General features: G+C 42.4%; 2 protein-coding genes across 3 annotated transcripts in view; one reads left to right on the forward strand and one right to left on the reverse strand.

Moving 5' to 3' along the window:
- The window catches only part of MAF (MAF bZIP transcription factor), a 157,580-nt gene extending 148,688 nt beyond the window's left edge, over positions 1-8,892 (forward strand). The window contains exon 3 of the mRNA XM_042877002.1: positions 8,874-8,892. The gene's annotated coding sequence lies outside the window, so the exon portion shown is untranslated. The remainder of the gene's footprint in view (positions 1-8,873) is intronic.
- A 218-nt stretch (positions 8,893-9,110) lies between these two features.
- Positions 9,111-17,411, reverse strand: part of WWOX (WW domain containing oxidoreductase) — a 469,077-nt gene continuing 460,776 nt past the window's right edge. For both annotated transcript variants that reach the window (XM_042877217.1, XM_042877216.1), the window contains one exon: positions 9,111-10,153. In XM_042877217.1, coding sequence (XP_042733151.1) covers positions 9,965-10,153 — 189 coding nt within the window. In that variant the 3' untranslated portion in view covers positions 9,111-9,964. The remainder of the gene's footprint in view (positions 10,154-17,411) is intronic.

A 17,411-nucleotide genomic window follows, 5' to 3' on the forward strand; every position in this document is an offset into this window, starting at 1 on the left:
CCAATCAGGTTATTCAAGTGGAACTATTGTATTTCATTCAAAGTGCAGTAAACATATGGATTAATCAGCCAATACAACCACTGAGGCAAAAACTGTTGCTTGTGCCCTGGAAAATATTACTTTTTTTTTTTTTTTTTTTTTAATTTCTACTTGTTCATGGAGCAGAAACAACTTTTTAGATGACCGACAGTGAAAGTAGATCAGGCAATGAAAGTTGCTGGAAGTGTAGTTCAGCTGATCGTCACAGGTGTGGTTTTCAATCTGTCATTTTAATTTATTTTAAAACAAATGGAGGTGTTTGTTGTCCAGGTGTGCTAACATCTGCCTGATTCAAGTGGTCCGTATGCAATTTACAGAGTGAAATATTTAATTTATCCTGAATCTGAAGCTGTGCTCATCTCTCCCTGGTTCATGCCACTGGGGGTAAGCATGTTCTGGGCATTGCAATGCCTGAAGCAATGAATCCTGCCCTGGTGGACTTAATGATGGGGTAAACTCTCTGGCCCTTCATGAGTGTATGGCACAGCCCTGAGCTTGCAGTGGTGATGGCAGAAAAACACAGGTCCTGCATTTACATAATGAAATCTCACTTCTCTTACAGCCTCATTGGGAATACCTGGACAGGAGGGGGGAGTTGTGTGTCTGAGGATGCTGTCTCAGCCTTACCTAAGCACCCGCAGAATCGCTCAAATAGTTCATTAGTAGCTTATGAGTGTGTGTGCTTGCCTTCCTCCTCAGCACTAACTGCATGGCAGTATCAGCCCCTCTGTCTATGGCCCCCAGAATGAGGGGCTGCTGCATCCGAGCAGGAGAACATCCCACTTCATTTAGCAAAGAGCCTGGCTTGGTCTGACCTCACTGAGATAGATTGCCTTCCGAAGCTCAGAGAAGTCCTTCTGAATGTGAGATGTTAATTGTGGCAGGAATTAAGGATTAAGCAGTCATGGCTTCAGGTTACTATTGGGAACTGAAAGCAGGATTACAAAGGAAACTGGGCCATGCCCTCACAATGCTATTACCCCAGTTCTTGAGTCTAAAAAACCTTTGAAACTCATCCTTGGTGACCAATAAAAACGAGACTAAATTGTGCTTACTGAGGCCTGAGGAAAGGAGCCATAACTGTGCAGCCACAGCTTGGACATCTTTCAGCACAGAAGATAACATCAAGGACGAAGGGGTGAAACCTGGCCTTGATTTATGTCCTCTGCAACCTTTATCAGCACCTCAGCCATGCTGCCACAGCTGCAGCTCCTGCCTGGGGACAGACCCCATGTTGGGGCCACCCAGTCGTGTCCCCTGGCCTTGCAAAGTGATCTGTAGTGAATGCATGCAGCTGCAAATGCACTGCAGAAATGAATGCACTGCAGATGTCAATACACTGCAGAAATAAATGCATTGAAGAGGTGGTCGCATTCCAGAAATAAATGCATTGCAGATGTCAATGCATTGCATAAACATTTCACCTTGGGCAGAGCTGAAGTCCCACAAAGTCTAGCCTCTAAGCCAGGGTGGGGCTGTGTCTGGCTCCCATGAGTGCATCAGCTCTGTCCCCCAGTGGCACCCACCAAAGGGCTCAGCCTTTGGGTGATGCTGCTTATTTGTGTTCTAGGGGGATGCTCACATATTTACGATGGTTCATACTGTGCTGCAAAACACCGTTTCTGACCCCAGAACACAAAGCTGTAGAGATGAACAGGAAGAAAAAGAAATTCCATAGTTGAAATTTACGATGTGGTAGCACATATTTAATAACCAATTAAACCCAAGATTTATCGGGAGTTAAATTACATTTGTATTATAAATAGAACTAGAATATACTGTTATAGAACAAAAGCAAAACATCTTAGCATTTAATATTGTAAAAGACAAAGCGATCTAATGGACCCTAAATGTTAATGGCTGTAAAGATTTACACTTTAATTGCATTTTTAGGTCATCTTATTTTACAGTGTTCTTTTTATCTATGTACATAGAAATCAACAATGTGCTGCAACATTATACTTAGGAGTGGCAAGACTGACTTTTGGAAACCTGCTATTATAGGCAAGATCACTTTCTTTCTTATCAATTCTTGCAAATGTTTTAATTGAAATGGGCAGTGGACTTTCACTGACCTTGGCTGTGTGCATGTGAGACCTTCATAGCAAATCAAGCCGGTGGGAAGTGTGGGATGGCAAAGCCAAGAGGGAAGGAGTGGTAACGAGATGATTTCTGTTTGCAAAGCTAGCAAACAAACAGTATTTGATTTGGGGATTTGCTTTATGGCAGGGAAAAAAAAAAAAGAACCAACAACTATCAAATGGTGAAACTTAAAATTACAACTAATGATATTATTAGATAATAATGTCATGTTTATTAAAGTATTACCACTTATAATCCAATTTTGGGATGATGTCTGAGGCTGGCATTTCAGGTGATGCTTTTGTAGCATACAGAAATGCTACAAACTTTCCAGAACCTGATCGCTGTGCTCATAAAATGTCTTTTCCAGTTTGTGTTACTGCTGCAGGATTCATCAGCTGGGTTACAGTTATAGATGAATCTAACTCATATTACATTTGAAAAAATAAATGTGCACTAAAAGTAATTAAAGCATGTTGGTTCATGAATAATACACCATTTTACTACTATTTGCAGAGTATAATGAGACAAGCTACTAAATTGACAATGAATGCTCTATTATGTGATTGCCAACTGTTTTATAAGATATTGAACAGATTCATTTATTCTATCATCATGTGCATTATCAAGCTATTGCTTTTTAATAAATTAATTTATCCTGCGTCTCCAGAGCCTGGCTTTGAAATCTGGCTGAAGGCATAAATGAAATTAATTTTGTGGTCGGAGTGTAACCGCGTGCTCAGTGCCTCCCAAATAACGCCTGCAGCTACAGGAGGCGGCTGTTGGGATGGGGCACGCTCTGCTAATTGCAGCAGCCATGGGTGCTCCCAACAGCAGCTGTTGGGAACACTGGCTCCCCAGCAGCTCCCTTTTGCTTGGTTTCCCTTTCCTTGCCCTTCGCCCCTTCCCATATCCTGCTGTAAAGTGATCCTTAAATTGTTTAGCGGCCTCAACCTTGTGACAGCGCTTCATCCCCACTGGGCAACGGTGTCACTGGGGAAACAATGTGGTAGCAGGGGCAATGGTGTCAATGGGAAAGCAACGTGGTGGGGGCAGTGGTGTCAATGGGGAAGCAACGTGGTGGTCAGGGCAATGGTGTTACTGGGGAAACAGTGTGATGGTGGGGCCACAGTGAAAGTCCCAATGCAGGGTTATCCCCCAGCCCTCAGAGCACCATGTGGTGTCCGTGCAGCCCCAGTGCTGCTGGTAAACAGCTCCTAATTACAGCTGTTGACAGGGCTCACCGTGTTGTAACCAACCTTGCTGCAGCGTTATTATTTCTGAAGGGAGCATTTCTCCATATTTTTAACAATAAGTCTGACAGGTGTCATATTAAAAACAGTGCTTAATTCTAATGCAACTATTCCCACCCGCCCTTCCCTTCTCATTTTTGCGCCTCTGTAATGCATGAATTTCTCCTGCTCATAAAGATTAAAGGAGCAGCTTTGCTGGAAGGAAAATACTCCTGGTGTGTTTGTAGTGCGAGTACATAGAGATGGGCTCAGCCCTGGCTCCAGTCATGGAGTGAGAGAGGGGAGCAACGGAGCCTTCCCTGGGAGGGTAGGGAGCAAACCAGGAGCCACTGAAGCGATCTTTTGGGCTCTGTTTGAGCTGTGACCGTGTGCTGGGCTGTGGGCTGCCATGCTCAGCTGGCGGCCGCCCACCGGAGACCCGGCCGGGCCAGCAGCTCGCTTAGAAGTTTACACTGGATTTAAGTCAAAATGCTCAAACGTGGCTGTTCAATCACTGCTAACTGTGTGCTCGGCAGGCAGCTCCCTGCAGTCTCCTCGCTTGTAAAATCCAATACGCCACATAAAGCACCAGTTTACGGAGGGGTGGGGGGAGCAGAGGTATTTTTCTACCTGCCTGGTTTCTTGTGCCACTGCCTTGCACGGGGTCAGGATGGCTTCACTGCATCCCACACGTAAACTGGGCAGAAATGCCATGGTAAGGTGCAACTCTGTTCATGGCTGGAGGTTGGAACTGGCCCTGGAGCGTGTCCAGAGAAGGGCAACAAAGCTGGTGCAGGGTCTGGAGCAGCTGAGGGAACTAGGATGGTACAGTCTAGAGAAAAGGAGGTTCAGCAGAGGCCTAAACGTCCTCTACAACTCCCTGAAAGTAGTGAGGTGGGGGTTGGCCACTTCTCCCAGGTTAATACAGTGGTAGGACAAGAAGGAATGGCCTTTAGTTGCACCAGAGCAGGTTCAGGTTGAATATTTGGAAACATTTATTCTCAGAAGGGGAGTGATGCAATGGCAGAGCTGCCCAGGAAGGTGGGGGAGTCAGCATCCATGGAGGTATTCAAGAAACATGGAGATGCACTGAGGGATGTGATTTTGAGGGCATGGTGTGGGTGGGTTGGGGTTGCACTAGATTGTCTTAGTGGTCTTGTCAGCCCTTAATGGTTCCATGATTATAAAATCTGTAAAAAAATCCCTTCCAACCCAAGCCATTCTGTGATTCTATGCTTCTGTGCATTCCACAACGTGGACACTGCCCTTCCTTCAGGCTGCTCACCCACCTGCATGCTGCACCAGACCTGCATGGTGCAAGCCTCCTCCCCAAAGCGTTGGCTAATGTTCAGTTTTTGTAACTGTTCTTTCAACAGTGACGATTGTCAGCCATAGCAGTCTCACTAGGCATTTGGTGATTTGCTCTGTACCTCCTTAAGACAGATGATTTTCTGGGATTCAGGAAAAAAAAAAAAAAAGTGATATTATTTCTTCCTCTCTTTTTTTGCATAAGCAACTGCCCAGCAAATTGATAAGAGCCCTTTTTAATTAGATAGTGAAGTTGTATGGGTAATGTTCCATATAAAAGGTCTATAAAACACAGCAGAATTAATAAAATGATTGCTTCTCATTTAAATCAGGTCCTCCAAAGGGATCCGTATGTCTTGCTTTGGTGTGTTTGTGGTACTTCTCTCTTCCATCCAGCCATGAATTGATTAAAATCACATTCCTCACTTAAAACTGGAGCCCAGTTGGTAAGAGATACTGGAGAGCAATTAAGATCTGTGTGCAGACACACGAACCCCTCCCCACTCTAACCCCATAAAATACACACCGTAAGGAATCACTGTGCATTGCTTGGATTATATGCAAACACAGCTCATGTTGACAGCTACCTCTGGATGACTCCATCAGTGCACACTTTATCTCCAGCTGTCCAAGTAATTTTCCCAGGATTTCGCCCCTCTTTTTCACTCCTCTCCACACAGATGGATTAGAGCAACAAACAGTTTACATGCTGCACATCATTAGCTATCCTCCCTCACTACCCAGCAGATAACAACTGGGCTCTATCATCAGGACATTCATAACACCTTGACACTTTTACAACTACACTATTCTCTGCCAGAGCAATCTTCTCTTTTAAAGCACAGAGCTAATTCACCAAACACCCATTGGAAAGTGCTCTGCAAAGGCAACAGGGGTTGGAGAGAGAAGAAAAAGCACAGCCCAGAGCAGGCATCCTGTAAATAACATGGTTAGCACTGTAGGAAATCAGTCTGCCACAGCCACTCCTAAAGATTTGGATGGGAAAAACCATATGGATAGGATTGGTCTTGTGCTTGGGTCTGTTTTCCATTTGGGGTGAGGGAGCAGCTCACTGCTTAGAGAGTTTCAAGCCAGACTGAGCTTGGGCTGAGTGCCTTTGAGGCACTTATCCTTTGGCCAAAAGCATGTTGAAGGCCAGCCCAGGCTCAAAGGGCTGAGGGCGTAAACACAGCTGTTTAGGAAGATCTTTGCAATCCCAGTCCCATGGGATTGCCCCATCACCAAACTGTAAGGCATTGGTTTTGCCACCAGCTAGGCTGGTTTTCCCAAACTGCCTCCAGACTCAGGGCTTGCATCGAGAACAAAACACAAGCCTGAATCAGCCACTCTGCAGGGAAAGAAATATGTCAAATTCTAGCAGTATTTTCCAAGCTTCTCAGCATGCCCCCCTGCTGCCCCTCACCATATATTTTAAAGTATGGTACACGCTTGTTTAAAAAAGAAATACATAAGGAGAAAGAGTAATTACCGTAGCTTAAATTCAGCCTGATAAGAAGGACTTGCACAGTTTGAGCAGCTGTTCCACTGCCATTCAGATTATGAAAATATAATCCTAGAGAACCTTGTCAAGATAAATACAGAGCATGAAATGTATAGGCATTTTTTCCCCTGCTGCATATAATGATCAATTCCAAAGCCACAAGTGATACCAAAGGACAAAATAAGATCTGTCTAGACTTTCTCACTTACAAGATATTGATCATTCCAATGGTAAACTGGTTAGTATCAGTGTGTTTGGCTTGAAAGGTCATGAGCTTAACACCTGACAAGGAGTTATTCAACCTTGATGTAAGTCAAATTATTGCAGTGTTGCTGGAAAGACTTTCTTTAATAATAAAAATACCTACCTGCTCTGAAAACATCTGAAATTTGTCTTCCAGATGTCAGAAGAAAATTATAAAAATAAAAGCAAAGACTTGGCATGGTTTTTTGCTGGTTCCTCTCTATCCGGTCCCCACAGTCAGCTCCTTCCTGGGCAGACCATGGGCAATGCCCACAGCACAGAGAACACCTCCATTCCCATAGGACAATTGAGAGCTTGCTTGTTCATAAACATAGACTGGATAAGAGCCATGACACCTATAAGGACAGGGACAAAAAAAAAATCATCGTTTGGGGGGATAACTACAGGACTATTAAGGACTTGATGCAAGTTGACTGGATCTTTTCCAAGAACTATAAATACACGCTCTCTTTTGCTTTATCCAGTTATTTTTGTTTTGCTGATATGATACCAGTTAAGGTTAATGGGGTTTGCTTTAATATCAGACGCAGGATCACTTAACTACCTTTAATGAACGCCGGAGTCAATGCTTTGTGGAGTGATTCACACAGACATTTGCCTCAGGTAAATCAACCAGAAAAATGTAAGCCAGTCAAATAAATAAACCTGACTAGCTGTAAATGTGCCAAATTTTACACCAAAATATATCTGAAAGCCAATGACTTACTTAGGCACATCTAGGATATTAAAATGGAGGGTTTGGAGTCTGTTTCTTTTCAATTGCTTTTCCTTTTTAATGTCCTGCACATCCCTCCTGCACTGAATCCGAGCTGAGTGTAAAAAATTATTTTCACAAGTGTTTCTAATAGAAGCAAACGCTCTGCAGCTTTGTGCCATTTTTTATTTGGAATGAAAATGAAAAAAAAAATGCAAGGTTGTTTTTTTTTGTTTTTTTCTTTTTTTGCTGGCTATCTCTGTGTAGGAGAGCAAGAGACAAAGGAAGAGGACAGAGAAAGGGAATTAAAAAAAAAAGGAGAAAGAAAAAGGAAGAGAACAAGAGAAAGCAAGAGAGAGAAAACACTCACTGAGATATTTTACCTGAGTTGGAGAAAATGGGGACAGTTACATGCTAGTTAGCTGCAGTAATGCACCAGTGCCAGTATTTACTGACCAGAAACTGATCAACTCCATAAAGCCACCAGGCAGCTTGCTTTCACACTAATGCAAAATTATGCTGACGTTGAAAATGCTTTCTCCTTCTAATATTGAAAGAGGAAACTACGTGGGAAGAAAATTGGTGCCCAGGTGTACTTTGAAGGAAGGTCGACAACCTCTTTAAGCGTTGAGCAGTGCCAGTCATGGTGCACAGCCCTGCTCTCTTGGGCTGGGGGTGTTGGCATATGAGAGCAATTCATTTTTTGGTATGAAAAAGAAAAATAATCCTTTTGAGAAGACTGCTGCATGGGTGACAGAAGTTAATCAGTTTTTCACCCCAGACAAACTCCAGACAACCCAAGGAATTTGATTGTAACCAACACCTCAACGTGCAAGCACTCTGACCCACACCAACAAACCTTTCAGGCATTACCCAATACCACGGTCTGGTCTGTGTAGCACAGAACAGACGTAGGAGACCAGAAAGAGTTTTTTTTCTTCTTTCCAAAAAAGCTGAAAAGAGATGTTTCTCTTGCTGGAACAGCCGTTTTTATTTCTTTATTCTGCCAAATGTTTCAGTGCAGGAGCAAGAGCTGGCCTTGGGGTAACAGCCTGCTGTAGAGGAAGAATGACGGGCAGGATTGCTTATTTAGGGAAGGCAGTGGCAGCACAGGTTGTGCAGCAGATATAAGCAAGGCCATATTGTTTTATTGCTGCTTTAGGAAAGGCTGCAGCATTGGGTAAGGAAGTCAGCGAGCATCAGTGGGGAAGTTGGCAGCAGCTGAGGCTGCACTTGGGCAGAAGGTTGAAAGATGCCAAGGGCTTTGGAAGAAAGGAAAAGCCCTCATTTCCTTGGTATAAAGCTGGGTCAGCTGATTCAGCCTAGATCGGAGTGCAGTAGCTCCCAGCTTCCCCACTGAAGAAATTTAAGTTTACAGAAAGAGAGAGCCCTTACCTGCAGAGACTTCCACCCTTGTGCACAGGAGACTGAACGCTATCCATCTAAGGAGAGCTCACACTGAGCTAGGGTTAGCTGGAAATGCAAGAATTAGAGTCAAAACAGTATATGGCTTTTAGGTATAGCTGTAGCATCCTCATTCCTTACCGAAGTATGGTGGGGTTTTCCATAGGAAGATGCTAGGAGTGCTCCTCCCAGGTGACGGCGTGCCTTATTAGAACACCTATGCAGCAGCTGAGTCCATATGAGCCAAATCATAAGAGACTGTGAGCAATAAATAATTTAATAAGGGGGGTCATTTAAGCTTCTATTAACAATGTGTCCTTCTATTTATGTGTTTATATTCTGTCCACAGAAAATGTGATGCTGGACTGATGATGGCTTAGGACAACGTTCTGGCATGAAGACAGCTACAAAGCACAAAGTACAGAAAAAAAAAATAAATAAAAGAACTCAGAAAGAAACAAGAAAAAAACAGCATTCTCTTGGTATCAACGAGAAGCTCTTTATTTTTCCTCAAGTTTTCTTTTCTAAGAAAAAAAAATTAAGACATTTGCAGAAATGAGACAAACTTTCTCTTCAGGTGACAGTATTCAAGCAAGCATGTTGTTTTATTAAATTTAAAGAAAAATAGAGAAATTTGGATTGGGATACAGTATCAGGAGAACTGAGAAACTGTGAATTTTCCAAGAAAAAAACAAACTCCTTAAAACTGTGAAGTGAGAAAAGGATGAAAATACCACTTAACCCCCTGATTACACCCTGTGCGTTCTTTAGAAGACAACATCATCTTTGCTAATTCTATATTAGGGAATGGTTTATAAAGTATCTTTTATTATAATCTTTTAAGACAAAAGAAATATTTAATTAGCTGTGATTTTGACATCTCTGTTCAGAAGCCTTCTTGCACCCTCTGTTTTTAGATAGCATGGAAGTATTTGCAGCCAACAGTCAAGGGCAGGAGAGATCTCTTTCCCTAATAACCTTTTTACTCACCACACCCTAAAAAATCCTTGCAGGGAAAAGGAATCAACATCACTACCATATCCCGATTGATACCTACAGCCTAACAGGCAGTAATTATCAAAATAAAGAGGAAATCCCATATTGGGCTACCTACCTAACCCATTAATCAAAACAACAGAGAATATCTGTGGCACCGCGTTTCTGCAATAGCACAAAGCACGCCTCCTTGGGTTACACTTTGAACAGGCTATAATCAAAAGAAGAGAAGCACGACTAACTAAGCCCCAGGAAGCCGCATTGTCCCTTTAACCCGCCGTATTCCCCATTTCCCATTAGTACTTAACATTTTTCACTATGTTGTGACTGCTATTATTTCATTTAACACTGGTTAATCTCTATCGGAGGTATACGGAAACCCTCTAGATGATAAGATTGGACAGGCTCCAGCGCTGGCAGGTTCCGAGCGTGCGGGGCGTTCCGTCACGGGGACCGCCTGCCAAGCTGCTCGCGGATCAGCCTCTCGCTCAGCTCCCAAAGGGCCGCGGCCGTCAGCTCATTGCGAGCCTCGGCTGAGGGCAGGCAGCGGCAGCAGTTGTTGAAGTACATCCCACCCAGCCCCTCCAGCTCGGCGGCTGTCGCGCAGTACACAGTCGTGGCAGCTCCTTGTTGCTGAAACGACAGAAGAAGAAAAAAAAAAAATTGGAAATAAACCCTGTATATATATATATATATATACACACACACACGCATAAACATAGATATGTTTATATAGAGAGAAATACAGGTATTTTTATCGCTGTCAATTTGCTTGCAGTCTGTCGGAGCTGTGCATCTTTAGGAGAGCATCGCTAAACGCACTGCAACCAAAGCATTGCTAAGGATGCTGCTGCCTCTCTGCCTCCCAGCCACTTACCTACGACACCCTAATGAGAAGTTATTTTCTCCTTTTTATTTGCTCTTAGAGTGAAAGAAATAATCCAGAATCTCACTACCTGATCTCTGCTCTTTTGGTATTTTTCAACAAACCCTGGTGGGTACTGAAAAAAAAGCCTAAAACCCAAAAAGTTGATCCAAGAAACCAGAAAAGTTGATCCAAGTTTCAAAGCAGCACCTAAAAGCTCCCTTCCAACCTCCAAACACGGGCACCACCATTTCCTAACCCTGTCAAGCAGTTCAAACTGACGGGTGCATCTATTTTGGTGGGTTGGTTTTTTTAAAGCCTCTTGTACAAAATTAACCTGGGCACTCCAATTAAGACCTATTACGTAAAATGCAATCGGGCTTTGTGCCAAACCAGCCCATCTATCTCTGATCAGTGGTTTTGCTGCGGCCACTGTCACCACTGCTGTGCAAGTATGTTTATTTGCCAGTTCTGCACAGATGCGAGCCTTTCCAGTCTTTTGTTTTGTGTTTTAATTCTCTAATAACCATTTTCTCATGTCTTATAATGCTTTAAGAAGCAGGTATATTACATGCTTCTGTGGAGCAGACGTGGTTGTTTTTTTTTTTCCTTTTTCCTTCTTTTATTTTTTTAAACACAAAGTGAACTTATGTGATGAATGGGCTTCTCTGAATTTCTCCAACAGAAAGCCAGAGCTGGAGGGCATGTGGGCAGCAGTGGGTACACCCCAGGGATGGGGCACTCAGGGCTGCAAGCACAGTGCCAGGAGGGATGCAAAGAGAGCGTGAAACTGGCTGCCTTTGTAAACTGTAATTAAAAATAATAGGTGAGAGCGCAAAGCAAGACACTGCGCACAATGCTAATTTAAAACCGATAGTTTATGTGGCATCTAGTGATTATTTATGTACATCTTAGTCCTTTCTGTGGTAACTCATTATGACCTGATAGGAATCAGAATAAAGAAGCTGCCAAGTATGATAGAAAAAGTAAACAAAGAGAAATTAGACGTTGCCACATTAGGATAATTTAATGGGAAAAGAGAATGAGCTTCAACCTCTTGTGACTTTCCTGCAGTTGTTTTTTTTTTCCCCAGCCTTTCAGTGTCACGAACAGGGAAACTCAGGGTGCTGTTAGGGGGGGCCAGCCTCCAAAAACTCTACTCTGCATTCTCATCCCTCAAGGGCAGCCTTTCTAAAAAACCTCAGTTCCCTTAATTGAGGTGTCTCAATTTTGTAACAGCAAAGAAAGGCATATTTGTCTGCAAGATAGGCAATTTTCTCAGAAGATGGGATTAAACTGATAATGATGGCTCCACGGTTTAGGAATGATCTCCAATAACAACGTAAACCAAACCTGTCTGTATTAAGGCACATATTTATCAGCAGACCAAAATATTTTTAAAATTACTATAATGCAAAGCAATCCTCTTATTAAACCACTATATTTTTTTTAAAAAAAGAGAAAGTATCTTAAAGGCAGTAGCAGAAATGTAAGAGTTCTACTAAAGATAATATTAACAGAGAACAATATTACACTCATTTGAACTATCTTGTAAAGCTCCACAGCACAGGTATGTTTACAGTATTCAGCTGTTTAGAATAACCCCCAAAGAGTGTTATTATTAATTTTTGCAAGCAATTCAACTGGACTTTTATTGGAAAGGTAAAATTAAACTGAAGTGCTCATTGCAGAATGAGAGCCCTTAAGCTTTGCTGTAAAGCATCTGTCCAGCCAAGCCAAACTCAGGCTAGCTCGAAGAGAACTCAGCTAATTCATAAAGGAAAGTTTATCGGAGCAGTTCAAAATCAAACCAAACAACAATTCATCTTTTCAAATGAGTCAAATTTGATGATTCTTATATAAAATTCTCAGCAGACAGAGAACATCCTACAGCACAACGGCAGCGCTTTATACCTCCAACACTGACACAACCCCAACTCCAAAAGAAGAGAACAGTTTTCCCTGTATGCGTGTAAGATATTTACTTTAAGTGATAAAAGATTATGTGGCTGGAAGCCCAAAGCACTTTATCATGTGATGCCTCCAGTGTTTCACTGAGGACTGGATGTAAGCAATGTGCCATTTGCTTTTTGGCTGTGTATATCTTTACATCTTTCTAAGTGTTTCAATTGTCCTGAGTGGTTTGGTAGAAGAAAGTTCAATTGGTCTCACATAGGAAGAAAAATATGTCTTCTTTTTATTATTTAAGAGAAATGCAGTCTTATTTATCTCTTTGTTGATAGAGAGTAAAGCTTAAATATCAGAGAATAATGGACAAATGTGAACTCATCGAGCCTAGGAACTTAATGGTAACAAAAATGAAGAACAGAAGGTAACTCTCAGGTTCCCAAAGCCATTTAAGCATCAAAATTCCTTTGATGAATGCAGGATCTTAAGTGACTCGCCGAGGGACAGAGGGGACTCAATAATGCTCTGGGTCTGGTGGGATGTTGGGAGGTTGCCATCCCAACAGGACCCAAGGAAGCCCAAAGTGACCATGCCATATGGGAAGGTCCTTGTGCAACAGACCCCTGCTTGGCATCAACCTCCCCAAAAGAGGTGGGGCTGTGGATAACTGCAGAGCCAATGTAGAGTTGGGCTGAGAAAATGCTGAGTTTCTCAGTAAATATTGTTTAGCCCTTCTGAACACAGTCTTTTGAATGACATCTTCATATGCCGGGCCTTATGACAATTTAATAACAAGTTTTAATTTTTTTGCTCATCAGCTTTCCTGTTCACATATCATCAGCATACGACAGCGGAGGATGGTAGGGAATCTAATTAGTAAACAATTCCATACTGCTGATACAAGATGAAACATTCTTAAACCGATAAAAAGAGCACTTTAATCACTGTTGAATGACTTTCAATGCCAAGCGGTTTGTGCCATGTCAGAACATAATTTGAAGAAGATTAGAGTACTATATAAAAGAATTAATGTTAACAACTTCGTTAAAAAACGTCTTAAACAATGAGCTTGTCAGTTGTCACAGGCTCTCCCTGATCTATTGTGATTAACGTCCCCACTCCCAACAATTTAAACCAACAAACAATGCTAAAAGCTCCGGGCAACCTAAACATTTTTTTTCCGTATGTCTGTCAGCTGTATATGGTGCTAATCACCCGGGCTGGGGGTCAGCTGCCTTAACCCTAACAAAGGCAGCGAGTGGGGATGATGAATACGTGGGATAAAGAATTTGTGAGAAGCCCAACTGAATCTTTAATCATGCCTCAATGCTATTTCCGATCGCGGCAAACGTCTGAAAGCTGCTAGGCAAGCACCACGCCATCAATCTTCCCAGTGTACGTAAAATTACCCAGGAATCTTGTTTTGGATTAAGTTGAAGAGCGTCTTAGTAATAAGGGTTCATCATTCTCCTTTGCAAATCATTTGTCAGTTTTGTAATACAATCTTAAACTGCAGCAGGGTGGGATTTGTAAAGCCGTTGCTGTTTATTTATAGTTGAGGCTCAGAGATCTAAATTATCCATCCTCCCAAAATCCTTTGTTGAGATAAAAGTACGAAGTAGCTACTAGTTCATAGGCGTTTATTTCATAACTGTGAGCTATCAATTTGTAACTGACAGTACTGAATTCAAATGAATATTGGATACCTTAACAGTAAAAGAAGAGGGGTTCCTGATGTACGGCATATGGTAAATCCCTCATTAATATATATAATGCATCCGTTAGTATTCTAAGATACTACTTACGTTCCTGATAAGAAAACATATTACACAGCTAATGTTTAGTTTTCAGATTTGTCCGCTTTCAAATGCATGTTTATCTTCTAAAATTAGATCCTTGTTCTGAAGCAGGTTTACATAGGAAGCATATAAATGTTAGAAACAAAGCCATAACTTATCTGTATACTCATCACCTACAAACTAATAAGATCACTCTACACTCTGTTAAGGGCGCTGCCTACCAGCGAGATGGAATGAGATTCTCTGAAATTGAGTTATTCATTTTATTACAAAAAATTAAGCATTGAGGCCCATTATCTGGGTAGCCTGAGGTGAAGTTTAGCACAGTGCATCTTAAACGATGGCCGGTGGAGGGAGGTGAATTCACAATGACACAGGAAGAGAGCAGCTTTGACAAGGTCCGGATTCAAAGTGAAAAGCTCCAGAGAAATAAAAAGGCAAGTGCTTCCTTACAACTCTTCAGGCTTTTACTGTTAACCACCTCAGGACTATCAGACCAAGCAAACACAGCCCTAGCACGAAAATTTCAGCTCAACACAATAGTCTATGCATCACTGAGAGTGGAACCACTCACTACACATACTGCAGTGCATGGGCTCTCCCACCCTTTGCTGTGCCTGTGGGAAGCGCCCCGAGTGTTCAGATCCATGCTAGAGCAGGGTAAGTTTGCCTGATATCTTCAGCCATAGTCATTTCCTGCTTTAGTGTGAAAAAAAAGCCTCAAGCTCTGGCCAGCCTCCCGGAAGGGAGCTGCACTAGGAATGCACTTGTTTCCATTTGGGATCTCCAGCAAGTTTTAGCCTCACACAGGAGATTATAGGAGAACTGTTTGGTTCCTGCTGCAGTCCTCTTACTCAGAGCAATCCCAGATGCACTGTTATCTTCTGAGTAACACTCACAGTATGTGTGTGCTATTCTCCTGTAAGAAAATTGGATTCCCTGATGGTTTTTTTTTCAGCAAGGAAATAAGAAATTGAGACCTGCCTTTGCTCGTTTGGGTGAGTATGATAAACCAAAATCACAGCTGCAACTAAAAAAAATAAAACTTTGGAGCTGCCAAATATGATTCAATAAACAAATCAGGCGCAGTTGACTTCAGGTCCCATCTCCACCCAAGTGCCAGCAGGAAAACGTGACCTGAACTGACTCTATAATTACAGTCTTTTCAAAGGTCTCACTGAACCACATCTAAACCAGAGATTCTCAACCACCTCCCCTTCCCCCAGCACCACATTTAAACCAGCAAAGCATCTCTTAGAAGATAATACAACGAATAAACCCAAATCTATAAGGTCTGCTTTTTCTTCCTCTGATGTATTCCTTTTTCAATTAATTCCCAACTACAAAGACTCAAAACTCTAACAGCTTCTCTACTTGCAAGGCATAGTTGGTTTCAAGCTGTAACTTTTCTTAGCGTCATTAAGACCTTTACACATTTACAGTGTTCTTTACATACATTATAGAAGATAAATGTGCTATATTCTTTGAGTAAGGAAACTGCAGTAGTTCACGAAAGAGGATTTGTTTTCAACTGCTGAGGCATTAAGACCTACTGATTATTTCAACTACTCAATATATGCAGCTATATTTAACTTACATTCTGGGTTTTAACTTTGCAAAAGAAAATGTGTCCACTGTAATAAATGCATTTTGATAATGCACCATGTTGTTTGTGTTATGCAACATCCCATATGTTCTCGATTATGGCAATGATAGGGCTTGGAAGCTTCCAACCTCCAGCGTCCAGTGTCAAACAGATTGTCTGCAACAGTCACTCCACTGGAAAAGGTGAAATACAACACATCAAGGCAGGAGCACTGGGCTGGTTTTCTCATTTCAGTCTTTACTTCCCAAATGAACTTGGACAAGTTGCTTCAACTCCATGTACCTCACTCTTCCCACCTGTAAAATGGGAGAGTACTGATGTTTACCCACCTCACAGGGGTGTTGTGAGGACGAGTTCGCGTTTATGGACTGCTTCCACATCTACTGTTGAAAAGCACTGTGTTGTATTATAAACCATTGTTAAAATGATTAGATTTAAAACGATGTTGGCATTACAGCTGATAAAAATGTAAGTACCTTTTGGAATCATGCAGATCTTTCTCTATTGTACAAACTTCCTTCTCTAACCTGTGAAGTTTTCTGCTACAACAGGCCCCATGCTAGTATCCTCCCTCCCTCATTTGTTAGTTTTTGCCCAGCTCAATGAAAATTTGGTTGAACACTACTAGCCAGCCACCGGGGGCTCCATGAATGGTTGCTTTAGAGGTAACCAGACCCTGAAAGCAAGAACAGTGGGTTCATATCTCCCAAACTTTGTATATGCTAGAAAGAGCCACTGTGGCATACCACATTGCCCAACAGAGGGCTATAACATCTGAGCTGCCTTGGGAAATCCTTCAGAAGGGCCCTCATTTCCCATCTGGTATTGTATCTGCCAGCCTTTCACAGACATCTCAGATAAAACCACCCCATGTTTAAGGCAGATGCAGACACATAGTTTATACAACACTGCTGCAGCACCTGGGTGGGAACTGGTCCCACAGGCAGCTCTTTATTCCTTACTTCGTTCTCACTGGAGTCCACAATCAGATTTTGAACATTGTTTCAAGCCTGACAGAGAGCCATCTTAACCTTCAAAAACTTCAGTGAAGCATATGGCTTTCCCTTGCACAACCAGCATTTCAGCAGCATGCCCCATGGGCTGTTCACCAGCCTTTTACCAACACCGCATTTCCTCACCGATCGCTTCTGAATTCTCTTCTCCTGCCCACTGATCTCCTGTTCACACCCGATTTACACTTTCAAGACATCATCGCTCCACTGAAGTGGCAGTTTCGAACACTGCATGCAAATTGCTACCATCTAGCATTGCTGCTCCTTCTCGCTGTGCCGCGACGTACAGAGCAGCAGTGTGATACTGCATGCTTCTCTTCATGCCTGGATTTGGGAAAACCTCAGATAGGCTTGGGATCACGTTGGCATTATGATGCTGCTTGCAAAGAACAGGCCAGAGGTAGCCAGAGTCCTAGGGGATCCAATCCCTGCAGCACCTCTGAATCTCTGCCACTCATTTTATAAGACTATGTTTATACAAACATGTATCCTATTATGACTTGTTGGCCACTGCCAAAAATGGAAATCCTATGGAAGATATTGAAAATCTCCCTGAAATGTGTACTTTGCCAGCTAAGCCATGCTCTTCCAGGCAGGTGTAACTTGAAGAGTTGGGCCAACAGGTTCTTAACTGTAGATGTACCCTGCCAGACTAGATATGCTGCTGTAAGACGGTCATCAGAATAGGGCTGCCTGATTT

Source organism: Lagopus leucura, unplaced genomic scaffold (genome assembly GCF_019238085.1).
Source record: "Lagopus leucura isolate 7727_CA_CO unplaced genomic scaffold, USGS_WTPT01 Super-Scaffold_100017, whole genome shotgun sequence".
Lineage (NCBI taxonomy): Eukaryota > Metazoa > Chordata > Aves > Galliformes > Phasianidae > Lagopus > Lagopus leucura.